The sequence below is a fragment of the Herpailurus yagouaroundi genome, unplaced genomic scaffold (assembly GCF_014898765.1).
Source record: "Herpailurus yagouaroundi ecotype Mexico unplaced genomic scaffold, PumYag 308, whole genome shotgun sequence".
Taxonomy (NCBI): domain Eukaryota; kingdom Metazoa; phylum Chordata; class Mammalia; order Carnivora; family Felidae; genus Herpailurus; species Herpailurus yagouaroundi.
This window is the reverse complement of record NW_024412525.1, coordinates 2,101,216-2,121,118: the sequence shown is the minus strand read 5'-3', so window position 1 is coordinate 2,121,118 and position 19,903 is coordinate 2,101,216. Positions and strand designations below refer to the sequence as shown.

At 54.2% G+C, this 19,903-nt stretch overlaps 2 protein-coding genes across 4 annotated transcripts in view; both read left to right on the top strand.

Moving 5' to 3' along the window:
• Nucleotides 1–3,391: 3,391 nt before the first annotated feature.
• ASCL5 (achaete-scute family bHLH transcription factor 5) lies at nt 3,392–5,528 on the top strand. The gene has a single exon (XM_040462348.1). The coding sequence runs from the start codon at nt 4,287–4,289 to the stop codon at nt 4,857–4,859; it is 573 nt and encodes a 190-aa protein (XP_040318282.1). The 5' UTR covers nt 3,392–4,286; the 3' UTR covers nt 4,860–5,528.
• An 829-nt stretch (nt 5,529–6,357) lies between these two features.
• CACNA1S (calcium voltage-gated channel subunit alpha1 S) overlaps nt 6,358–19,903 on the top strand; it is a 65,588-nt gene continuing 52,042 nt past the window's right edge. The window contains exons 1-2 of one of the 3 annotated variants that reach the window (XM_040462345.1): nt 6,358–6,625; nt 8,379–8,484. In XM_040462345.1, coding sequence (XP_040318279.1) covers nt 6,474–6,625; nt 8,379–8,484 — 258 coding nt within the window. In that variant the 5' untranslated portion in view covers nt 6,358–6,473. The remainder of the gene's footprint in view (nt 6,626–8,378; nt 8,485–19,903) is intronic. The other 2 variants (XM_040462347.1, XM_040462346.1) reach the window with 2 other exon arrangements.

Genomic DNA, 19,903 nt, shown 5'->3' with positions numbered 1-19,903 from the left:
TGAAAATAAACCAGAGTGGGGCAGAACTGTGAGGAGTGGGGGTGCCAGGGGCGAGTAGTGCCCTCAGTCCCAGACAGGAGCCAGCACCCCTTTGGAAAGTGGACAGCGTTGCCCACGGGTGCTGTTTTGTGGCTGCTTAAAGCAATCTATGGGTTGGTTGAACTTAACCTATCCAGTAGTCACCACTACAGCTCACCCGGGGGGGGGGGGGGAGTGCCTCTACGTGACTTCAGAACCACACTTCTATCTAGCAAGTTGTCTAATAGTGACACAATGTGCAAGTTTCTGTTCAAAACAAATAACAAAACATGTTTAATTATATATACTTAACATTTTTTTAAATGTTTTTATTTATTTTTGAGACAGAGAGAGACAGAGCATGAGCAGGGGAGGGGCAGGTAAAGAGGAAGACACAGAATCCGAAGCGGGCTCCAGGCTCTGAGCTGTAAGCACAGAGCCCGATGCGGGGCTCGATATACATATTGTACATAACAGAAGTTTAAGTGATGCGAATTGATCCACAAACTCAGGAAGAGAATTTAGTATATCTTAACAGAAAACTGAGTGAGTCTTCATGGGGGTGGGGGAGTCTTCCCTCCTCCTTAAATTTCCAAAAGACCTGGAGAAACAGTTCCCAATGGAGACTTAGAGCAGGCAGTTCGTTAAAAACGCTCAGGAGGTCCTGAACTGGAATTTCATCAATCAACCACTGCCATTGCTTCTCCTCGCCACACGGGGGTACTGTTAACACACGGTTCTGCCCCGCCGAGAGAACTCAGAGGAACGGTTAGTTCCCTCCCCGCTGCTGACCGCATCCTGCCCAGGCTGCAGACCTTTGAGCGAGGACCATCCCACTATCCAAGTTGTCTAAGCTCAGGCAAGGGTCTTTATCAGGTTTCCTGGAGTACAGCTCCTGATGCTTGACTCAGCCTGATTACATCCCAATTCTTGCCTTCCCAACAGAGCTTCCCAACAGAGATTCGAGAATATCCTCAAGGGGGAGTTACCTTCCCAAGGTGACCTGCGGAACCTCTGTCACCAGAGCAGAAGTTCAGTCACAGCAGGATTATTCAAATCTGCAGTGGGACATCTCCTCCAACAGGAATCATAATTTAATAAGATACTCGGGATTGCCTGGATGGCTCAGTCGGTTCAGCGTCCGACCCTTGATCTCAGCTCAGGTCTTGGTCTCAGTTGAAGCCCCACGCTGGGCTCTGCACGGGGCGTGAAACCTACTTTAAAAAAAAAAAAAAAGACACTTGTGTTAGGTTAGAGCAAACCCCTCTGAGATCTTTTGGTTCAAATGTGAAGCCACTGGGGGAAATCCTGGGGGAAGGAGTGAGGGAAGAAGCATGAAGAAGGGTATGGTCATTTAGCACTTGTTAGTTTATGAAATTACTTACTGTGGAAACTCGGGCAGTACCTTAACGTTTATGAGCCTCCATCCCCCCCCCCCCGCCCACCCCCGATAATACTGGTCGATTCTAGCACCGACCTCATGAGAATGGTGTAGGAGTTAAAGGGGATGATTCATGGGAAGCGCCTAGCATGGTGCCGTGCACATCATAAATAATAAATACCAGCTAGAACTATCATTACCATTACGTCACTGCCGTGTTCACGTGTTCGCCGCCCTATTCCAGCGCCTAGAGCAGCCCCTAGCGTACACGAGGCCCTGGGTAAAGCGGCGCTGCCCGCATGACGGTCTTGCCTCTCAGTGATATTTCTGTGTCCCCGTGTGCCGGAAGGGGGGGGGGGAGGGAGGGGCGGAGTCCGATGGCGGAAGGGGTGGAGCACAGCGCACGTGCAGGCAGGCGTCTTCTCCCCCAGGCTCCCTCCCAGGCTCTCTGCTCTTTCCTCGCGGTAAAGACAGAACTGGCTCCAGATCATCAAGCTGGGAGGTTTCTTGTTTGAGTCACTTCTCTGCAGAGTTTTACGAAGAATGTAAACAGTGTGTGAGGAAAGTAAGTTATCGGATATCGAGTCAACACAAATAGATACGAAGTTCTATTTACGGAAATTGTCATTCGAGGTACAGAAACTGACCTCTATCAAAATGAAACTTGAATGAATTAAATCAAATACGAAGAGACTGGGGTCACGTGGAAGAGTCTAGTCTGGATCCCATGGTTTTACCAAAAAAGGGCACCGCTAGCAAATGATTGTCAGCTCCGTTATGTACCCAACACTGGGCAAGAAGCTGTTGTATACGCTTTCATTATGTAAGAATGAAAGGCCAAGCCCTTGCCCTCTGCTGGCTTACAGTCTGCTTGAAGACTCGGAAGGCACAGCCCTGAAAGTCCGTGCTGGGGGCTGCTAAGCTCCGGCCGTCAGCAGGGGCAGGAGCTCCCTCAAAAGTACAGCGGGGATGGGGAAAATCAAGAAAGGTGTGAGATGGGTCCCAAGATCAGTCAGTAGAAGCCAAGGAGTGAGGTCAGGAATGAGCAGAGAGTGGTCCTGATAAAGCTGGGAGTCTGTTTGAGAGAGGTTTTCTAGAACAAAGGAGGGGGAAGCCCTGAAAGGCTGGTGGGCAGGGAAGGAATATGTGAATTTGTCCTGATGTCTGACACAGTTGCTTCCGCTTTTGAGAGCAGATGCAAGTCTCCATGGCGCTTGGAATCGCTGTTGAGTTTTCCTGGTTTTCATTCAGCATGGAGGGCAGAGCTCACTGGGGACAGAGTTGGGACCCAATGAAGGACAAAGATGAGCAAGTGTGGGCCACCTGGGTGGCTCAGTCGGTTAAGCATCCGACTTCGGCTCAGGTCGTGATCTCACAGTCTGTGGGTTTGAGCCCCATGTCGGGCTCTGTGCTGACAGCTCAGAGCCTGGAGCCTGCTTGGGATTCTGTGTCTTCCTCTTTCCCTGCCCCTCCCCTGCTCATTCTCTGTCTCTCTCTCTCAAAAATAAATAAAAACATTAAAAATAAACAAATAAAAAAGTTTCTATTTAAATTCCAGTGAGTTAACATACTACACCCGGTGCTCATCGCAAGTGCCCTCCTTAATCCCCATCACCTATTTCACCCATCCCCCAACCACCCCCCTGTGGTAACTGTCAGTGTTGTCTCTATAGCTAAGAGTCTCTTTCTTACTTTGCTCCTCTCTCTCTCTTTCCCTTTGTTTGTTTTGTTTCTTAAATTCCATACATGAGTGAAACCATATGGCATCTGTCTTTCTCTGACTGATTTCATTTAGCATTATACTCCCTAGATCCATCCATGTTGTTGCAAATGGCAAGATGTCGTTCTTTTTTGTGCCCAAGTAATATTCCTCTGTGTGTGTATGTGTGTGTGTGTGTGTGTGTGTGTGTGTGTGTGTGTATCTTCTTTATCCATGCATCTATCAATGGACACTTGGGCTTTCCCCATAATTTGACTATTGTATATAATACTGATATATATATCTGGTGCACCTATCCCTCTGAATTGTATTTTTTGTGTTCTTTAGGTAAATATCTACTAGTGTGATTGCTGGATTGTAGGGCCATTGGGCACTTTTTATAAGCCAGGCCCAGGGTTGTTTGTTTTGTGGGGTTTTTTGGTATATTTTTTTCTCATTTGATTCCCCCATATTATTAACCTCCAGTGAGGGATATTTAAATTTCCACATGTGGAAACCATGACCCAGAGAGACCCCCAACCATGAAGGGATGAACGCAGGGCTGAACCCTGCTCTCGGTATATCGTCTTCAGCAGCCACACTGCCTCCCCTCATAGTGCTTACATTCCCTTTGAGGATGGGGGTAACACAAAGAAGCCCATCATAGAAAGCTTTTCCTAACTGATGTGTTCACTCTCCTCTTCTTTAGAAACATGTCCCTGAGCTGAGCGGGCACACTCCTAACAGCAGCCGGCGGTTTGCAGCCCAGGCAGCCGGGGGATCCCCAAGGCCGTGAGGAACAAGAACCAGAATGGAGCCCCAGGGTTAGTGCCCGCGGGAGGTGCGCATGCTGCGCTCAGGAGGGGGCGGGGTGCAGAGGCCTGCCGTCCTGCCCACATGGGCGCCCCGGAAGAGGGCAGGGGTCCCCAGAGTTGTGCAGCGCCACTACTGGACTGGAGAGGGTGCCTGCTGAGTCCCTGCGAGGAGCCCCGCTAGGCCGCAACGATGACTGGTGTTTGGGACACCTCGGAGGCCATCCCACAGGGCAAAGAGAAGCCCTAACCAATCCTCGTACCCCAGGGCCGTGGCTGGCGATGTGACTCGTCCCCGTGGTCAGGACGGTGCAGACCCCAGGCGGGGGCGATTCCCGGGGAGGGTCTCACTCTGGGTCCAGCTCCACGCGGCACCATGAACAATAACTTCTGCCGGACCCTGGTGGACCGGCGGTCCCTGGCGCCCCCCAGCTGCATGCAGTTGGGCGTCGTGCCCCCTCCGCGCCGGGCGCCCCTGCCCCCCGGCGAGCCCCTGGGCAACGTGCCCTTGCTGCTGTACCCAGGCCCGGCCGAGCCGCAGTACTACGACGCCTACGCGGGCGTGTTCCCCTACGTGCCCTTCCCCGGTGCTTTCGGGGTGTACGATTACCCCTTCGAGCCCGCCTTCATCCAGAAGCGCAACGAGCGCGAGCGGCAGCGGGTCAAGTGCGTCAACGAGGGCTACGCGCGCCTCCGCGGCCACCTCCCGGGCGCCCTGGCGGAGAAGCGGCTCAGCAAGGTGGAGACCCTGCGCGCCGCCATCCGCTACATCAAGTACCTGCAGGAGCTGCTGAGCGCGGCCCCCGACGGCGCGCAGCCCGCGGGCTCCCCGCCCGACTGCCCGGGCGACGGCGAGGCCCGGGGGCCCGCCTCCCTGCTGCCCGAGTCGTCCGAGTCTTCCTGCTTCTCCTCCTCGCCTTTCTTTGAGTCGGAGGAATCCAGCCACTGATCCGGGATAGAGGGGGCACCACAGAGACCGGAGGAGCCCCGTCGGAGCAGGGAGGGCGCCGGGCCCAGGGAAGTTGCGGGTGCGCGCCGCGCCCGCTCCAGGCCTCAGGAGGGCAGCCCGGGACGGCCGTCCCCGGGTGGGTCTCCGTCTCTGCTTCAGCCCGCGGCGGGGTGGTGCACAACCCGCCGTGGTGGCCCTGCCCCGTCCTCTGTCGCCACAGGCGCAACCCTGTGTCTACGACTCCCTAGGAGGCCAGCCCGTCTTTGGTTTGGATGAGCCGTGCCCTTGCCGTCCACGAGATGGCCTCAAACACTAGCGTCCACTTTGGGAGCTGGCTTGCCACCCCCGCCTCCCACCCCACCCCGAGAGGAACCCAGAGGCCGCGGCGGAGGCCAGACTACTGCTTGCCCTCGGCAGAGATCGAGATCAGACTTGGGAAGAAGCCCAGAGGGGGCCTTGGTGGCGCCCTCTGGCTTCCCTGATGGAGGGCTAGGATCCACCCCCAGCCCTAACCTCCTGGTGTAGCCTTTTCATACTTCCCACCCCCCCCCCACCCCCCAGGTTGTGTGAGGACTGTGTTTTTTCCCTTCAGCCTGTATCCCTCTGTGGGCAGGGGGACCATATGGCACAGTGTTTGTACCAAGAGGCTAAATAAAAGATTTGTTGGGTTTTGTGATTCCAGCTCATTGTCTACCCCCACGTGCTTTGGTGCCCCTCTCGCATTCCCATTGGCAGCTCAGAGCACTTCCTGTGGGCGGTGTGGGGTGTTCTGTTCGCTCCTGCATTCAACTAACATTGACAGAGCTTTGTGTATACCAGGGACGGTATCTGGGCGGGGCCAGAGTCCCAGGCATGAGACACAACCCTTGTGCAGTTAGGCCCTGAGGGCTTGGGGGAGAAGCGGAGGAGGTGCACAGTCTCTGCACAGTGCCGCAGGGGCTGTGCCTGAAGCGTTCATGTTCAAGGTTCTTCCGGGGAGCCTTCCACGCCAGTGTGGAGGCGTTAGCTTTCCCTGACATGGGGTGTGCATGGGGTGGGGGGGACTGACCTCTAGCTGCAGGGACTGAGATGGGAGGGGGTGCGGTGTAGTCGTGCCGAACTAGGCCACCCAGCACCTTTTCTGGACGGTGTCAAGGGGCTAGGGAACGAGGTGGGGGGTGGGGTACTAATCTTGGCAGCAGGGAGCCAGTCTGAAGTTCGGGGCTCCCCATCATAGGCCATCCCCTTCTTGAACCCTCGATTGCCCCAGCCTCGAAGCCCTCCATCCTGTCGCCCGCCGCCCCCATCCCAGGCCCGTGTGAAAGTTCCTTCCGCCACCCCCCTACCAACCTCCTCAGGGACGTATTAGGATGTCACTGGCTGGGCTGGGAAGGAATGACAGCTGCCTGGCCTCAGGAGCTCAGGCCAGGCAGCGGGGAGCCGAGCGGAGGCTAATTTTACTTGCTGGGAGCAGGGGGAGTAATCCTCCTGCCCACGCCCACGGCTGGCTCAGCAGGGCACGCTTGGCCCAGCAGGCTCAGCCGGTCCAGTCCCCAAGGCTGGGGCGCTGGGGACATAGGGAGGAGCGGGCAGCGGGGTGGGGGAACTGGAGACGGCGAGACTGCCAGGGGAGCCATGGAGCCATCCTCACCCCAGGATGAGGGCCTGAGGAAGAAACAGCCCAAGAAGCCCGTTCCTGAGATTCTGCCAAGGCCACCCCGGGCCTTGTTCTGCTTGACCCTCCAGAACCCCCTGAGGAAGGCCTGCATCAACATCGTGGAATGGAAGTATCCTTTAGGGTCCCCAGGGTATCAGGGAGAGCGCGTGTAATGTGGGAGAGGGAGACCGGGTATGGGCACAGATCATGAGATTGGGGGCCGGGGAGACTGGGGGCTTGGAGATGGGGCGAACTCCACAGAATGACATAAGGAGCCTTTGGGAAGGAAGCCTTCAGTTGAGGGGGAAGGGAGCGGCAGAACTCTCGAGGCTCCTGAGGCCTGAGTGCACTGCCCAAGGCCCAGTGACAGCCCTAGGACCATCTACAACAGGAGCCAGGGTTGGGGGAGGGGCGGTTCACAGGTGTGCCCAAGCCACATCGTCATGGGGCTCCCCTGCGGGGTTTGAAGCAACAGTCTCATTTTGATACAGGCTAGGAGAGAAAAAAGTGGCGGCCTCTGTAAGAAAATTCTCCCCCTTGGTGGGAGAGTGTGAAAGCAAAGAGATTGCTGGGTGAGGGGAAGCTGGCTGGGGCTGGAGTTGGGGGAGAAATGGCCTTGAACAAAGGGCTGCTGTGAGGGGCTCTGGGCAGTGGCTAAGAGGCCTGGCAGTTTTAGCTCAGACATACCAGCCTGGGGCCAGGGACTTGCGATCCCTTTCTATGTTTGCAGTAGCTCTGAGGGGAAGACCGGTGAAAATATCTGGGTTATTTGGGGAAGGGAGGAAGGAGGTTGGGGGGAGGGGCTATGTCAAGTGCCTTCTCAGAGAGAGGTCAGGAATATTTGAAATATTTCTGTAGGGTTCTGGAAGACTAGGCTCCCACCAGCTGTTCCCTAGAAGAAAGGAGAATAAGGGTTAATTGGAAAGATAAGAAAAACATGGGGCCGGTTGGAATAGTTGGGGTCGGCGTCGGCTCTGCTCCCCACAGCTGCACCTGGTGACATGGAACCTCTCGCTGCCTCTCCCTGTGGCCCGTCTCCCGTGAGATCGGGTTTCCCCGGGTGGGTTCTCTCTCCTCCAACCTCCGCTCCTCCACGCCTCCTCCTCTGCTGGCCTCTGCCCCTGTGGCCAGCCTCTTCTCAAACACTGGAGGGAAGAGAGTGGGGTTGTCAGTCCAGACCTTCTCCACAAGCGTGCCTCCCACCCCACAACCTGTCCCCACCTCCACCACTGACCACGCCCCTCCTTCCCTTTCCCTCCTCGCCTTCCACACCCGCTTTCCAACGGCTCAGCCCATCCGGTTGGCTGTACGGCTCACCCACAAGGAATGGGCGTGGGGTGCCCCCTGGAAAACGGCCCCGTGAAGCGGTGGGTGAGCCTGGAAGGGAGGGGTGAGTGAGTGCGAGTGTGAGCACGGCTGCCCAGGGGTGGGCTGCTCAGTTGAGTTATCTAGTCCTTCCTCTGGCTGCAAGGCTCAGGTGCTATCTCGGCAGCCTCCCCTTTCCCTGTCCTGCCCTGTGGATACTCAGCCCCCAGCCTCCCTTGCCAGTTCTCCGAGTGGGCCCCCCGGGTTGTCTGGCCAGAATCTCAGAAGGTCATGGCTCCTCAGGAGCAGGGCAGGTAGGGTTGGGGGATGGGCAGGCGCTTACAGCGGAGCATTAAGACCCCAGCCAGGAACCAGAGCTTCGAGGTCCCAACAGGTCTAAATGGAAGTCACCTGTTCCGGAGGAGAACGTACAACCCACAGGAGAGCAGGGAAGGAGCAACATGGGCCCATCAGCCTGGCTTTACATTCCTAGTCCAGACGGACCTTCAGAGCTCTCGTCCCCTTGACTGCACCAATCCCACGCCTCACTCGAGGGCTCTCCTTAACCCTGGCACCAGACCGTTCGAGACAATCATCTTGCTCACCATCTTTGCCAACTGTGTGGCCCTGGCTGTGTACCTGCCCATGCCAGAAGATGACAACAACACTCTCAACCTTGGTCTGGTAAGACAGGTCTTCCCACCCCCCTCCTGTGGGCCTGCAGCCCCAGGCTCAGGGAGGCCCCCCCTGGTGGACGGCGTGCTGGTGGATGATGCCAGAGCCTCAGTCTAGCTCCCAGCCACCTGCAGGGCTGGCTGAGTGGCTCAAGAGCTTTGCAGGGTGCATCTGCTAATTCTGGATTCTGTAATATTACCATCCAGCCCTGAGCAAGGGCCCAGGCACTGTGCTGGGCATCTGATGACAGTAAGCTTCTAAAATCCTCCCGGCAACCCCATAAAGTAGTCCCATTTGACAGATGTGGAAACTGAGGCTTAGTAAGGTCAGCTCCTGAGCAATGGAGGCAGAAGGCTAGTTTCCCTTTCCTGGATATAAGCCAGAAGAAACTTGCTTCCTGGGAGAGTGGGGTCTAGGAATCCCAAGAGACCACGTTTTAGACCTCTATACCACTTTTCTCCTCACCCCTTCACCAGTAACACGGACACAGAACCATAAAATGCCAGATCTAGGAGGGATTTGTCCTATCTTCTCCCTGCCTCACTGGTTTATGGATGAGAAAATGGAGCCCTCGGGAGTTAAAGGGCTGATTTTACTCAACAGCTAGATAATAGTAAGCATGGTTACCATTTGTCGTGTGCTTACTAGATGCCAGGTTCTATGCTAAATATTTTACATTATTGTCTTACTAATCCGCAGAAGTATCCCTGTGAGGTAACAGCATTAAAGCCATGTAAAAGACAAGGCAACTGAGGCAGAGAGTTTGGGTACCTTGCTCGGGACCACCCCACATGCAGGTCCTGCCCATAGGGTCTCAAACTCAGGCCTCTCTGACTTGAGGGCCTGGCTTTGTGGCAGCTGTGTTGCTAATGTGGTAACAGCATGAAGACTTCTAGGGGAATCCCTCACAGAAACAGTGCTCTCAGCCCCACGAGGGGACAGGACAATGGACCCGCCATTTCAACAGGTTTTTTTTCCTGCATTTATACCACAGGGGGGGAGGGCAATTAACATGCATCCAGGGCCTGAAACAAAGGTATTTCTCTTTGCCTCTCCTTTATGCCGGTTTCCATGGGAATCTATCTTGAGCTGGCGAGAAGCTGGGATTTTAAGTGTGTGCTTGGCTATAAACAGAAAAAACTCTGAGCTCCTGCGTGTGGAAGGAAAGTGAGACAAAATGTGGGCAGGACTGCAACTGAGGCTGGGAGGGGCCTTCCACAAGGCAGGCCCAGTATTCAGTGTTCCTGAATCTAGGAGGGCTCTGGGTCCACCCCAATCTTCAGGACTTCATATCTGGGGGCTTTACTTTTATTTCAACTCCTTAAGAAGTTGGTTACTTTCAAAAGAAATTGCCCTCTGGAGGTTATTAAATTACGCCTCACTGGGTCTGTCCTCTTCCATCTTGAAACAAAATGGCTGTCCTAAAAATTTCACGCAGTCCTGTGTGCTTTCCCTTTAGCTTGTGGGCTGGAGTTACAACGCCTTCGGGTAAGGTCTAGAGTGCATAAACACAGGATGATAAATTACCTGGAGGAGGAAGAACTAACCAGAAACCTTTCCAAAGCAGTGAATACCCCTCAACTGTCAAAGTTGGACAGGCTATTAATAGTCAGTGAGGGATCCTGATCTGATCCCTTTGGGGTAAAGCCCAGAGAGGGTAGGTGATACTCAAAGTCACACAGCCAGCTTCTAGCGGTGGATTCCTCACTCCTACTTGTCAATTATATGTTCATCTCCACACAATCCAGCAGGAGGGAAATGAGAGGACTTAGACCAGAAGGAAGGGAAATCAGACATTTATCTCTCTCTTACCCTATTGGCTGCTTTTGTAGGTGTCTGAGGAAGGTTAGGGACTTCCCAGTCATCCAAAATAACCCATATTTTTTAAGAAGGGAGTCCCAAGGACCAATTCTTCATTAGCATTCTCACTCATTTTACAAATATTCATTTTGTGCCCATTATATCCCTGGTACATACTGGGGATAAGATTGGGAACCAAGTAGACCTAGTTTCTGTCTTCACAGGCCTTAATTAATTCAACCAATTAAAATGATGATAATTAAACCAGTTACACAAGTATCTGAATTGAAAAGGGAAATCTATAAGGTTTGGGACACTATGATATTGCACTGGAGGAAAACCTATTCCCTCCCAGAGGATGGGATGTTTTCCCTGAGATGTGAAGGACGAGGACAGGGCCAACTTTCATGTGCATGTGACCTGTGCAGTCCCTCCGGGGCCTGCATTCAGAAGGGCCCCATGGTTGGGGTTTAATGATCCGTGGGTATAGCACTGAAAATTTAAATAATTTCATCTCTAAATCCATATTTTGTGAGCGAAGACCAGTGAGATCATGGTATGTGCACGAGTAGCTTGGAGCCACGGCTCACTCACATTTCGCCCTCTGCCACCTCCTATCACCTTCCCACCTCAAAAGACAGACACCGCTCATTCTCTCCCTGCTGGTGCCCTGGGCCAGGGTCAGGGTTGGATACATGCGGTCTGTCTTTGGTGTCTCAAGACAGGGCATGGCAATGGCTGTCCCCACCCTGGGCTGACGGTTCCACGGCCCATTCAGTGGATGATCGCCGGGTGGAGCCTGTGGCTGATCCCTCAACCACATCAACCACACAGACATCCCCTGTGTCTCTTGGAGCAGAGGTGGCCACATCCACCCTTGTGTGCTTCCTTCCCGTCCACCTTGGGTGGAGGCAGCAAGCCCGTGGGAAGGGAGATGCCTGTCTCCACTTCCCCACCTCTGGCCGAGACACGGGATGTCTGGCTGCTGGATGGTGTGTGTGGGGGGGGAACCTGGCAGCTGGTGGGAGGAGCCTGGAGGAGGTCATGGAGGAGGACGGGAGTGCCTGTGAGGGTCTGCCCTTGAGCCTTACAACATTAAATAGGCAATAAAAAACCAAAAACCAAAAACCACCATGACAGATTGAAAAAGAAACCATGGACGGAAGGAAAAAGCTTTGCATTTTGATACCTTCAATGGCATTTATTTCCGACTTTTTGGACAAAGGGCCCTACAGTTTTTCATTTCGTACTGGGCCTGTCGATCATGTAGCTGGTCCTGGAGGAGAGGTCGGGGCAGCAGGGAGAGGTTATAGAAGCCTCAGCAGGGAAGCCCCATGAGCAAAGGGCTGGAGGCAAGAGATTGAGAGAGGAGTTTGGGACTTAGAAGAATCTCTCAAGCTACCGTGTAGAGGGTAGACTGGAGCGCGGTGCGATGCGGGAAGCAGGGAGAGGGAGGAAGAGGTCATGAAGTTGTCCAGGCAGGAAACAGGGGAGACTAGAATTGAGGCATGATGCATAAGAGGGTGACGTTGAGAGACAGGAGACGGCTCAGTGGGACCTGGTGACTGCTGGATGTAGGGACGGATGCATGGGGGAGGGGAAGAAGACAAGGATGACACTTGGGTTTCAGAGTGGGTGCCAGAGCAGATGGCGGTATCACTTACCAAGACAGGCAACACCCGGGGGAGGAGCAGGCTGAGGTGGGAGGGAGGGCCACAGTGATTTTAATTTCCGACACGTGGAGATACAGGTACCCACGTTCACCGGGCAATGGGCTTTGCAGGTCTGAGCATTTGATGGGTGAGAGGTGGGGGGCAGGGCTGGTCAGGGGGCAAGAAGGGCTTCCCACGGTTGACTTGTGTGCAAACAGAGTCAGGGGGCAGCTGGCACCCCCGATTGTGGGAAAGAAATCCTGACACTTGTCTGTGAAGCAGGCTCCCGTGGAAGGTCTGGGTGCTTCTCCAGGAGCTTTCTCCTACTCTCCATCTCCTTCCCCCCTGCTTTCGCTGCAGGTGATGGACTGGTGCTGAGGTACCCCCCCCCGACTCTGCCTGTTCTGTGTCAGTGGGGAAACCTGGGTCCTCCCTGAACAGAAGGGGAAACTGAGGCCCTTGCCCAGAGAGGGCAGGGGAGTTCTGGGGAGACACAGTGGGTCAGAGGATGGCAAGAAGAAGATCCAGGATGCTCATGTCTTGGCCAGCTATGTAGCATCATGGCGGAGGGGGAAATGGTCTCTGAAATCAGCCAGGTTGGGGAAGCAGCGTGGTGGTTAAGAATGGGTCCTAGGGCTACAATGTATGTTTTCTTTTTTTTATAAAAAATTTTTTTAATGTTTTTAGTTATTTTTGAGACAGAGAGAGAGACAGAGCATGAGCAAGGGAGGGGCAGAGAGAGAGGGAGACACAGAATCCGAAGCAGGCTCCAGGCTCTGAGCTGTCAGCACAGAGCCCGATGCGGGGCTCTAACCCACGAACTGAGAGATCATGAGCTGAGCCGAAGTCAGACGCTTAACCGACTGAGCCACCCAGGAGCCCCTACAACGTATGTTTTCTAGTCCAGAACCATTGATATACTAGCTGTGTGATCTTGGACATGTTATTTAACTTCTTTGCACCCTAGGTCCCCTCATTTGTAAGATGGGGATGACATCGTACACTTCAGAGAAGTTACTAGAAGAGGCACCACTGTGCCTCAGAGTGGGCTCCCCAGTCACCAAGCCCTGATCCCAGAGACCCTTGGGTTGTTCTAGGGTATAACCAAAGGAGTATTTCAGATAAAAAAAAAATTCCCCTTTCCTCCACCCACTGTCTGTCCCTGATGTCTCTTTAATGCTTCATTTTCACTCCTTGAAACATCCAGCTTATCTGAATGGCTTTCCTGGCCACCCCCAACCCCATCCTGCAGCAAACTGTCCTCCTCCTCCTCCTCCTCCTCCTCCTCCTCCTCCTCCTCCTAGACAGCAACATCTGGTATTTGTTGAACACTTGCATCGTACAGGTTCTGTTCTAATGCTTTATATGCATTATCTCATGTATTGCCCACAACAGCCCCACAAGGCAGGTAGTATTACTTTTCTCCTTTTTACAGAAGAATAAACTGAGGCACAGAGACTGGGTGCACATACCCACCCGGCTACCTGGGCGGGCCCGTACCCTTTGTGGGGCATCTTGATGTGGCCTTCTGGACAGCGGAGGACAGAGGATGATGATCATCCCTGCTCCCCTGGGGACTGGTACAGGAAGGCGTCCTACGAGAGCAGCCCCCAGCCCCTCACTATAAGTCTGCTTTCTCCTGATTGTGAAGCTGTTGCCTGCCCAGGCCAGAATGGACACACAGAGCATCCAGCCCGAGGCTCTACCTGGGCTGAACTCCTCTTGCCCAAGAGAGAAGCCTGCCTTAGGCTTGGGAAGCCTGTGTCTAACACAGCCCTGTCCCGGAATTCTCCCTGGAGAGTAAAAGCCTGGGGATGCGGGTCACAGAGGGGCACTGCTTGTCAGCGAAGCGGGAGGAGAGAAGAGACACAGAGTCACCACTGGGGCCAGCAAAAGGGCAGCGAGATGTCCAAGGGCAGTTGGAAGCCAAGACCAGAGTGCAGGGCCCTAGACCCTGAACCCAAACCAAGACCTTCTAAAGCCAGCTCTGCCCCTTGAAGCCCCACTTGCTCCCTGAGGTCTGAAGCAACGCTGATCCTAGGAGGTCCCCCTGCCTGAGTTAAAGGGGACTTTGGGAGGGTCACCATTCCAACCTTGACCGGCCCGAGGGGACCCACGTGGAAAAGCAACAAGAGTCACAGTTACTAATTACTGGGCACAGACTGGAAACTGATTGCTCTCGCTACATTATCTCACTTCGTCCACAGAGCAATCCTGCGTCCCAGGAGACTTTTCAAACAGTGCAAACGTGACTGATTACAATAAAGAAGGAACACACGTTAAAGATTAGTTCCCCTCAGAACAAACAGGAGGGTAAAGCTGATTCAAAGAGAATTAGCGGAACAGAAGTATATGATAGTGGAGAAAGAAATGATGGAATAAAATTGCCAGGTTGGTTATCAAGCTAGCTGACGTCCACCGGGCAGTAAAATAGTAACCTACTGGGGTTATCTTTTCTAGCAGGCAGAAATCATTTGCAGCTCTACAGGACAGAACGGTGAGAGGGGAACCAGGTCAATGGTTTCCAAGGGCGAGGGAAAGGAGGGACAGTTTGGTGGGGACTGTGCCCACACTACTGGCATCTACTAGTAGAGGCCAGGGATGCTGCTAAGCATCCTGCAAAGCACAGGAGGGCCCCCTCCCACCAAAAAAGAGTTATCCAGCTTGAAATATGAATAAGGCTGGGGCTGATAAACTTTGTCCTAGATAATTAAATAATCCTTGGCCAGGCCTGTTATGAAATGCTCCAACATGGCGTTACAAGGACGCGGTGACCTCCCTTTGCCTGATTTCTAAGTTCTGGATGATTTTTGGTAGCACCAGTCGGGTAGGCCTAGGTGCTGCCCAGCACAGGGCCAGGCCAGCGGGATTCGGCCTTTCAGCCTGTCCCTGGCGTCGGCACCCCCGGCCTCCCTGTCCCTGGACCTTTGAGAGCACTGCGCCCACCCCGGCCACCCCTCCCGTGTCAGCAGACTCGGCCAGGCCCCTGGTACATTCCTGGGGTTCCGGTTGCCATGCGGTCTTATGCACAAGGCTGCAGCCTAAGCCTCTGGCAAGCAGGGCAGTTGTTTTTTTATAGGGTTTGGAATGTGCCCGCCAACTCCTGCGGCCAGCAGCCCACTCTACGCACCATCTGGGGAGGCTCCGGCCTCAGATGGACCCCGGCTCTGGCCTTGCCCTTCAGAGATCCGGGACCTGTTGGGCACCGGTGACCGAGCCTGGGTCACCGTACAAGGGTCTGGCAAAGTACAATCAAAGCCTGCCTTTCAGCCTCACCTCGGAGCCTGCCCTGTCCCACTGCAGGGACTCTGCTCCCCTTCCGGGGCGTTAGCACTCCCCACCCCTCGTCTGCACCCCTCACATGAGGGCAGGGCTGAGGACGGGGAGGTAGTAGTGAACAATGAAAGCTTTGAAGGAAACTTGGGCACCCTATGGGGGAGTCATAGGGAACGTGAGGTTTCAAGTCAGACAAACCTGCCTCCACCCTGGACTTTGGCTGGCAGCTTCCTAAGCTCTCTGAGCCTCAGTCACCTCACCAGGGACCACGATGGGTCCTTTCAGAACTCTTACATTGATGAGGGCAAGGGCATCGTGTCCCACACAACACGGGAGTTGTTCAGTTGTCATTCTTTTCCTTCCCTGCCTGACCAGCACTCCCAGACCACAGCCAAGGGGCAAGGGCAGACCTGGGCCGGGGCGGGGGAGGCAGGGGCAGGCAGGATCTGAGACCAGCATGGCCTAGTGGTTGGGACCACTGACCCTGGAATTAACCTGTCTGGATTCACATTATGGCTCTGCCACATAGCAGCTGTGTGACCCCAGAGAAATCACATAACCTCTCTGTGCTTCAGTTTCCTTATCTGTAAAATGAGGGTAGGAGTACCTCCCTTGCACGGTTCCCGTGAGATTGAAATGTATGTATGTGGCTAGGATATAGCCTGGCACATACATGGGTACTTAATAAACCTCAGCGAATAGCTAATATTATCATGATTACCCGAGACAGTACTGGTCTCCCACCCTCTCGCATGGTGGGCTTTCCCCTCGTCCCCCCTCCGTCACCTCCACTACAAGCGTGCGGCTCCTCCTGCTACCCTCAGCTCCACGGTCTTGCTAGGGTAGAAAGCCCTGGCATGTCTGACCCCCCTAGACCCGGGGGGGAGCCCGGTTCTCCCCTGTGGGAAGGGAGGGGGGAAGTATGATGGCAGGAGAGACCCACTCAGATCACATCTAGTTGGGTAAGACTCCATCGGCCTAAATATAGCCACGTTCCTCACTCCTCAATGGGTCATTTTCCAAACCTGGAGGCTGAGGTGGTCATGGAGACACATGCCAGGACCCTGGATACCCCTTGAATGGTGTGGCCACCGGACACCAGGCTGGCTTAGCAGAAAAGCCGTTGACTCAGTCCCAGCAGGTGGGACTAGCCCTTTGGGCCTCGGACACCCGGCTTCCCTCTCTGAGCCCAACTCTCTTCATCTGGGAAGTAGGAGAAACAGCGTAGCAGGACTGAACCTTCGTCCACAACTAAGGTGCTCAGGAAATGTCATCCTTTTTCCTAGAAATCGACTGTAATCTGGATTCTGAGCCCGTGTCCCTCTGGATGGGGAGAGCTTCACCTGTAGTTATTCTTGGGTTAGGGTTAGTCGGCCTGCCTGCCCTGGCCTGGAGCCAGGCCTGTGTCTCAGGCAGTGCTAAGGGCCTGGGGTCACCAGTGCTCTGTCCGCCCTGGGGGAGACCTATTGTTCCAGTCCCACGTTCCCTTCAGGTCCACCCTCCACTGTCTCCATGACAAGTTTAAGGGGCAGAAATCCTTGGCAAGGTGAGACCTGCTTTCCTGGGGCTCCCTGGGGCCTCTTCGCAGACCCTGCCACACCTTTAGGGCACTACGAGGACGCAGACCCCAGACCAGATCTACCACTGGGGCCTCTCGGCCCTGGGGTGAGTCTCTGCTTCACTTGTGAGTCAGCCCTCTCTCTTCAACCCCTTTTTCCACATGGTGGGTTCAGGCTTAGAAAACAAAGCCCTGGGGCCCTGGCCCAAACATCTCCTGGGGCAGGAGGCCCAGCACTGCTGTCTGCTTCAGGGAGCAAGAAAGGGGATGAACCCAGGAGGAAAACAATCATTAATGTCATGAAAGTAACTCATAACCGCAGCACCCACCAGCCTGCTGGGAACACTTACTGTGAGGCCCCCAGGCATGAAGGCATGTGCGAGGATGCCCGCACGGAGCCCCGCCTCACCCAGCCTGTGCTCCCTACACACACACCGGGTTCCCTCTCCCTCCGCCAAACCCACTTTGGCTCCTTGAAGCAAGTGTACCTTAAAGAGTTAACAACAACTATGAATGAATGGCCTCCCACCAGGAGGATTTGTGTCCTAACGGATCACCATGGGTTGAGCCTCAGGAAGGAGACTCAGGCACAGGAGATGAGGCCCGGCAGTGGCAGGAGGCCTCTGGCTCTTTTGTCAGCCCTGCTCTAGGCTATGGTTCTTTCTGAGCCCTCCAAGGGGGGTGCAGGGGGCCCGGGAGACTGGAGTCCAGTCCAGCCTTCCTGCAGGCTACAGTGTTGGGGCAGGGATATGGAGGGAGACGGTATGCTAACAGTTGCTTCTGTGGTCCCAGACAGGGTCCGGCCAGCTCCCACCCTCTTCCGTCAACGCCTAGCACATGCCAGTGGGGGGAGCAGTTCCGTGGCAGGACTGGCTGCCCCTCATAGATGGAGGATAGACTGGAAATAGAGGCAGTAGGAGGGCGAGGGAACTGCAGTCTAACCCCTGCCTTTTCCAGCCCAGGACTTTGGGAGTGGCCAGCTCCAACGCCCCCAGGAACAGGTGCAACGGCTGTGGTCGGGTCCATGCTCCGGGGAAACCCAGTTAGAGGTCTGTCTGTGGAGAGACAAGAATTCTCTTGAAGGGGATTGTGGCAGTGAAGGCACTTGTAGGAAGCCGGCAACAAAGTTCGTCTCGCAAAGTCAGACTGGTTCACGGTCCTCCCGTGAGGTCAGGAGGGTCAGGGGATCAGCGCTGTCTCCCCTACTCTGGTCTCAGAGCCTGGGGTGTAGCGTCCCTCCTCAGGAATAGAGATCCCGAGGCTGCACCCGTATTGATTCGGCACCCATTTCCAGTGTGTACGTGGGGAGTTTTTCCCACACCACTGGGCAACACTCTGACACCAGCCGGGTGAACCTACAATTCAAAAAAGTTCTCACACTGTCTACCTGGATAGAACATCAGATGTCACAGATGAAGGGCTCGGTCCTACAAGATTGCCACCACCATCCCCAACTTCAGATACCCATAGCAAGTTTGGGTTGTTATCTGTGCTTCTGACGGACGGGCTGTGGATGGCAGGTTCCAACGACCTTCCCCTTGGGTCTGATTAATTTGCTAGCGTGGCTCATGCAGAGAAACATTCTACTTACTAGATCACTGGTTCATTGTAAAAGAGTATAACTCAGGTACAGCCAGATGGAAGAGGTGCACACCTTGACCTCAAGGTATGGGGGAAAAGGGCATGAAACTTCCATGCTTTCTGAATGCACCACTCTCCTTCCCCGCATCTCCATTGTTCACCAACCCAGAAACTCTCTGAACCTGTCCTTCTGGGTTTTCATGGGGCTTTTTAGATAGGCACAGTTGATTACATCACTGGCCGTTGGTGATTGATTCAGCCTTTAACTCCTTTCCCCTCCCCCTCCCGGGAGGTTAAGGGGGTTGGACTGAAAGTTCCAACCTTTTAATGATAGGGTTGGTTCCTCTGGTGATGCGTCCCCAACCTTAGGTGAGTTCCTCAAGTCGTTACTCCGTTAACATAACAAAGACATCTTTGTCAACTCTCATCGCATAAGAGATTCCAAATGTTTTAGGAGCTCTGTGCCAAAGACCTTGAAGAAGAAATATACATTTCATGTTATAAATGCAATATCACAACCTCCCTTTAAATTCCGTCGTAGGAGAGATGATGATTGTTGACTGCTTTTTTAATTCATTCAACAAACATTTCTTGGGCACTTGCCATGCGTCAGGAAGTACGATGTGCTCCAGAGCAGAGGCTCGGAGACAACTATGTGGGGAAAAAAATCGGCCGGTCGCTTCTTTCAATTTGCAATCCACTGCGGACTGGTAGGTGGTCCTACTTCATGGGATCACGTCACAGCTGTGCCCTCTGAGACTCGTCAAGCCCCACCTGAGGCTATGGTCCACCCATGTGCTCGGAAGTTGTGGCGAATTGCTGCAACAATTTCCAAATGCTTGTTCTCACTGCCTATGCTTGTCTCAGACTGATAGCAACAGCTTGTGGACAGCACCAGCCTCCAGTCTGTACGTTGAGAAGCAGCGCAGTAAGGACACTGGCTCATTCCTTTGATCACAAACACTGGTGTGGCGGGCACTGTTCTAGATGCAGGTGACACAGCAGGGAACAGAGTCAAGGCCCCTCGGCCCAGGGAAGAGTGATGGGAAGAGCCAGGAAAGACCCTGGATTCCTAGCTTGGGCCGCTCGGTGTCATTGACTGAGACAGGGACAATCGAGGAAGGGAGCAAGTTCAGGAGTAAGAGGAGATCAGTTTTAAGCATGTTGAATTGAAGGTAGGACAGAGCCAAGTCCTTCCTGGTGAGCTACCCGCAGAAGTGACCTGAGACAACAGCTCTGTGGAAACTGGTAGAACACGGTGCCAGCAGAAATCAGACCTTCACAACTGGGCCCAGGCATCTAATAAGAAAAGCTGTGGCTTTCTGAGCATTTGGAATGTGCCAGGAAGTTGTGGGCACTTCCCTACAGGAGGCCACTTATTCCTCAGAATGACTCTTTCAGGTAGCTAGTTGTCGTTATCTCAGCTTTACCAATGAAGAAACGGAGGGTCACAGAGGTCAGGAACTTGTCCAAAGAAACAGAGCTGATGGGAACCTTTACGCCACATACCTACTGCCTCCCACCTGCTGATGGCAGCCTCTGAAGGGGGTGCTGAGGGGAA

Coding starts and splice junctions, on each gene's coding strand:
- ASCL5 (XM_040462348.1), top strand. CDS start 4,287: ATGAACAATAACTTCTGCCGGACCCTGGTGGACCGGCGGTCCCTGGCG.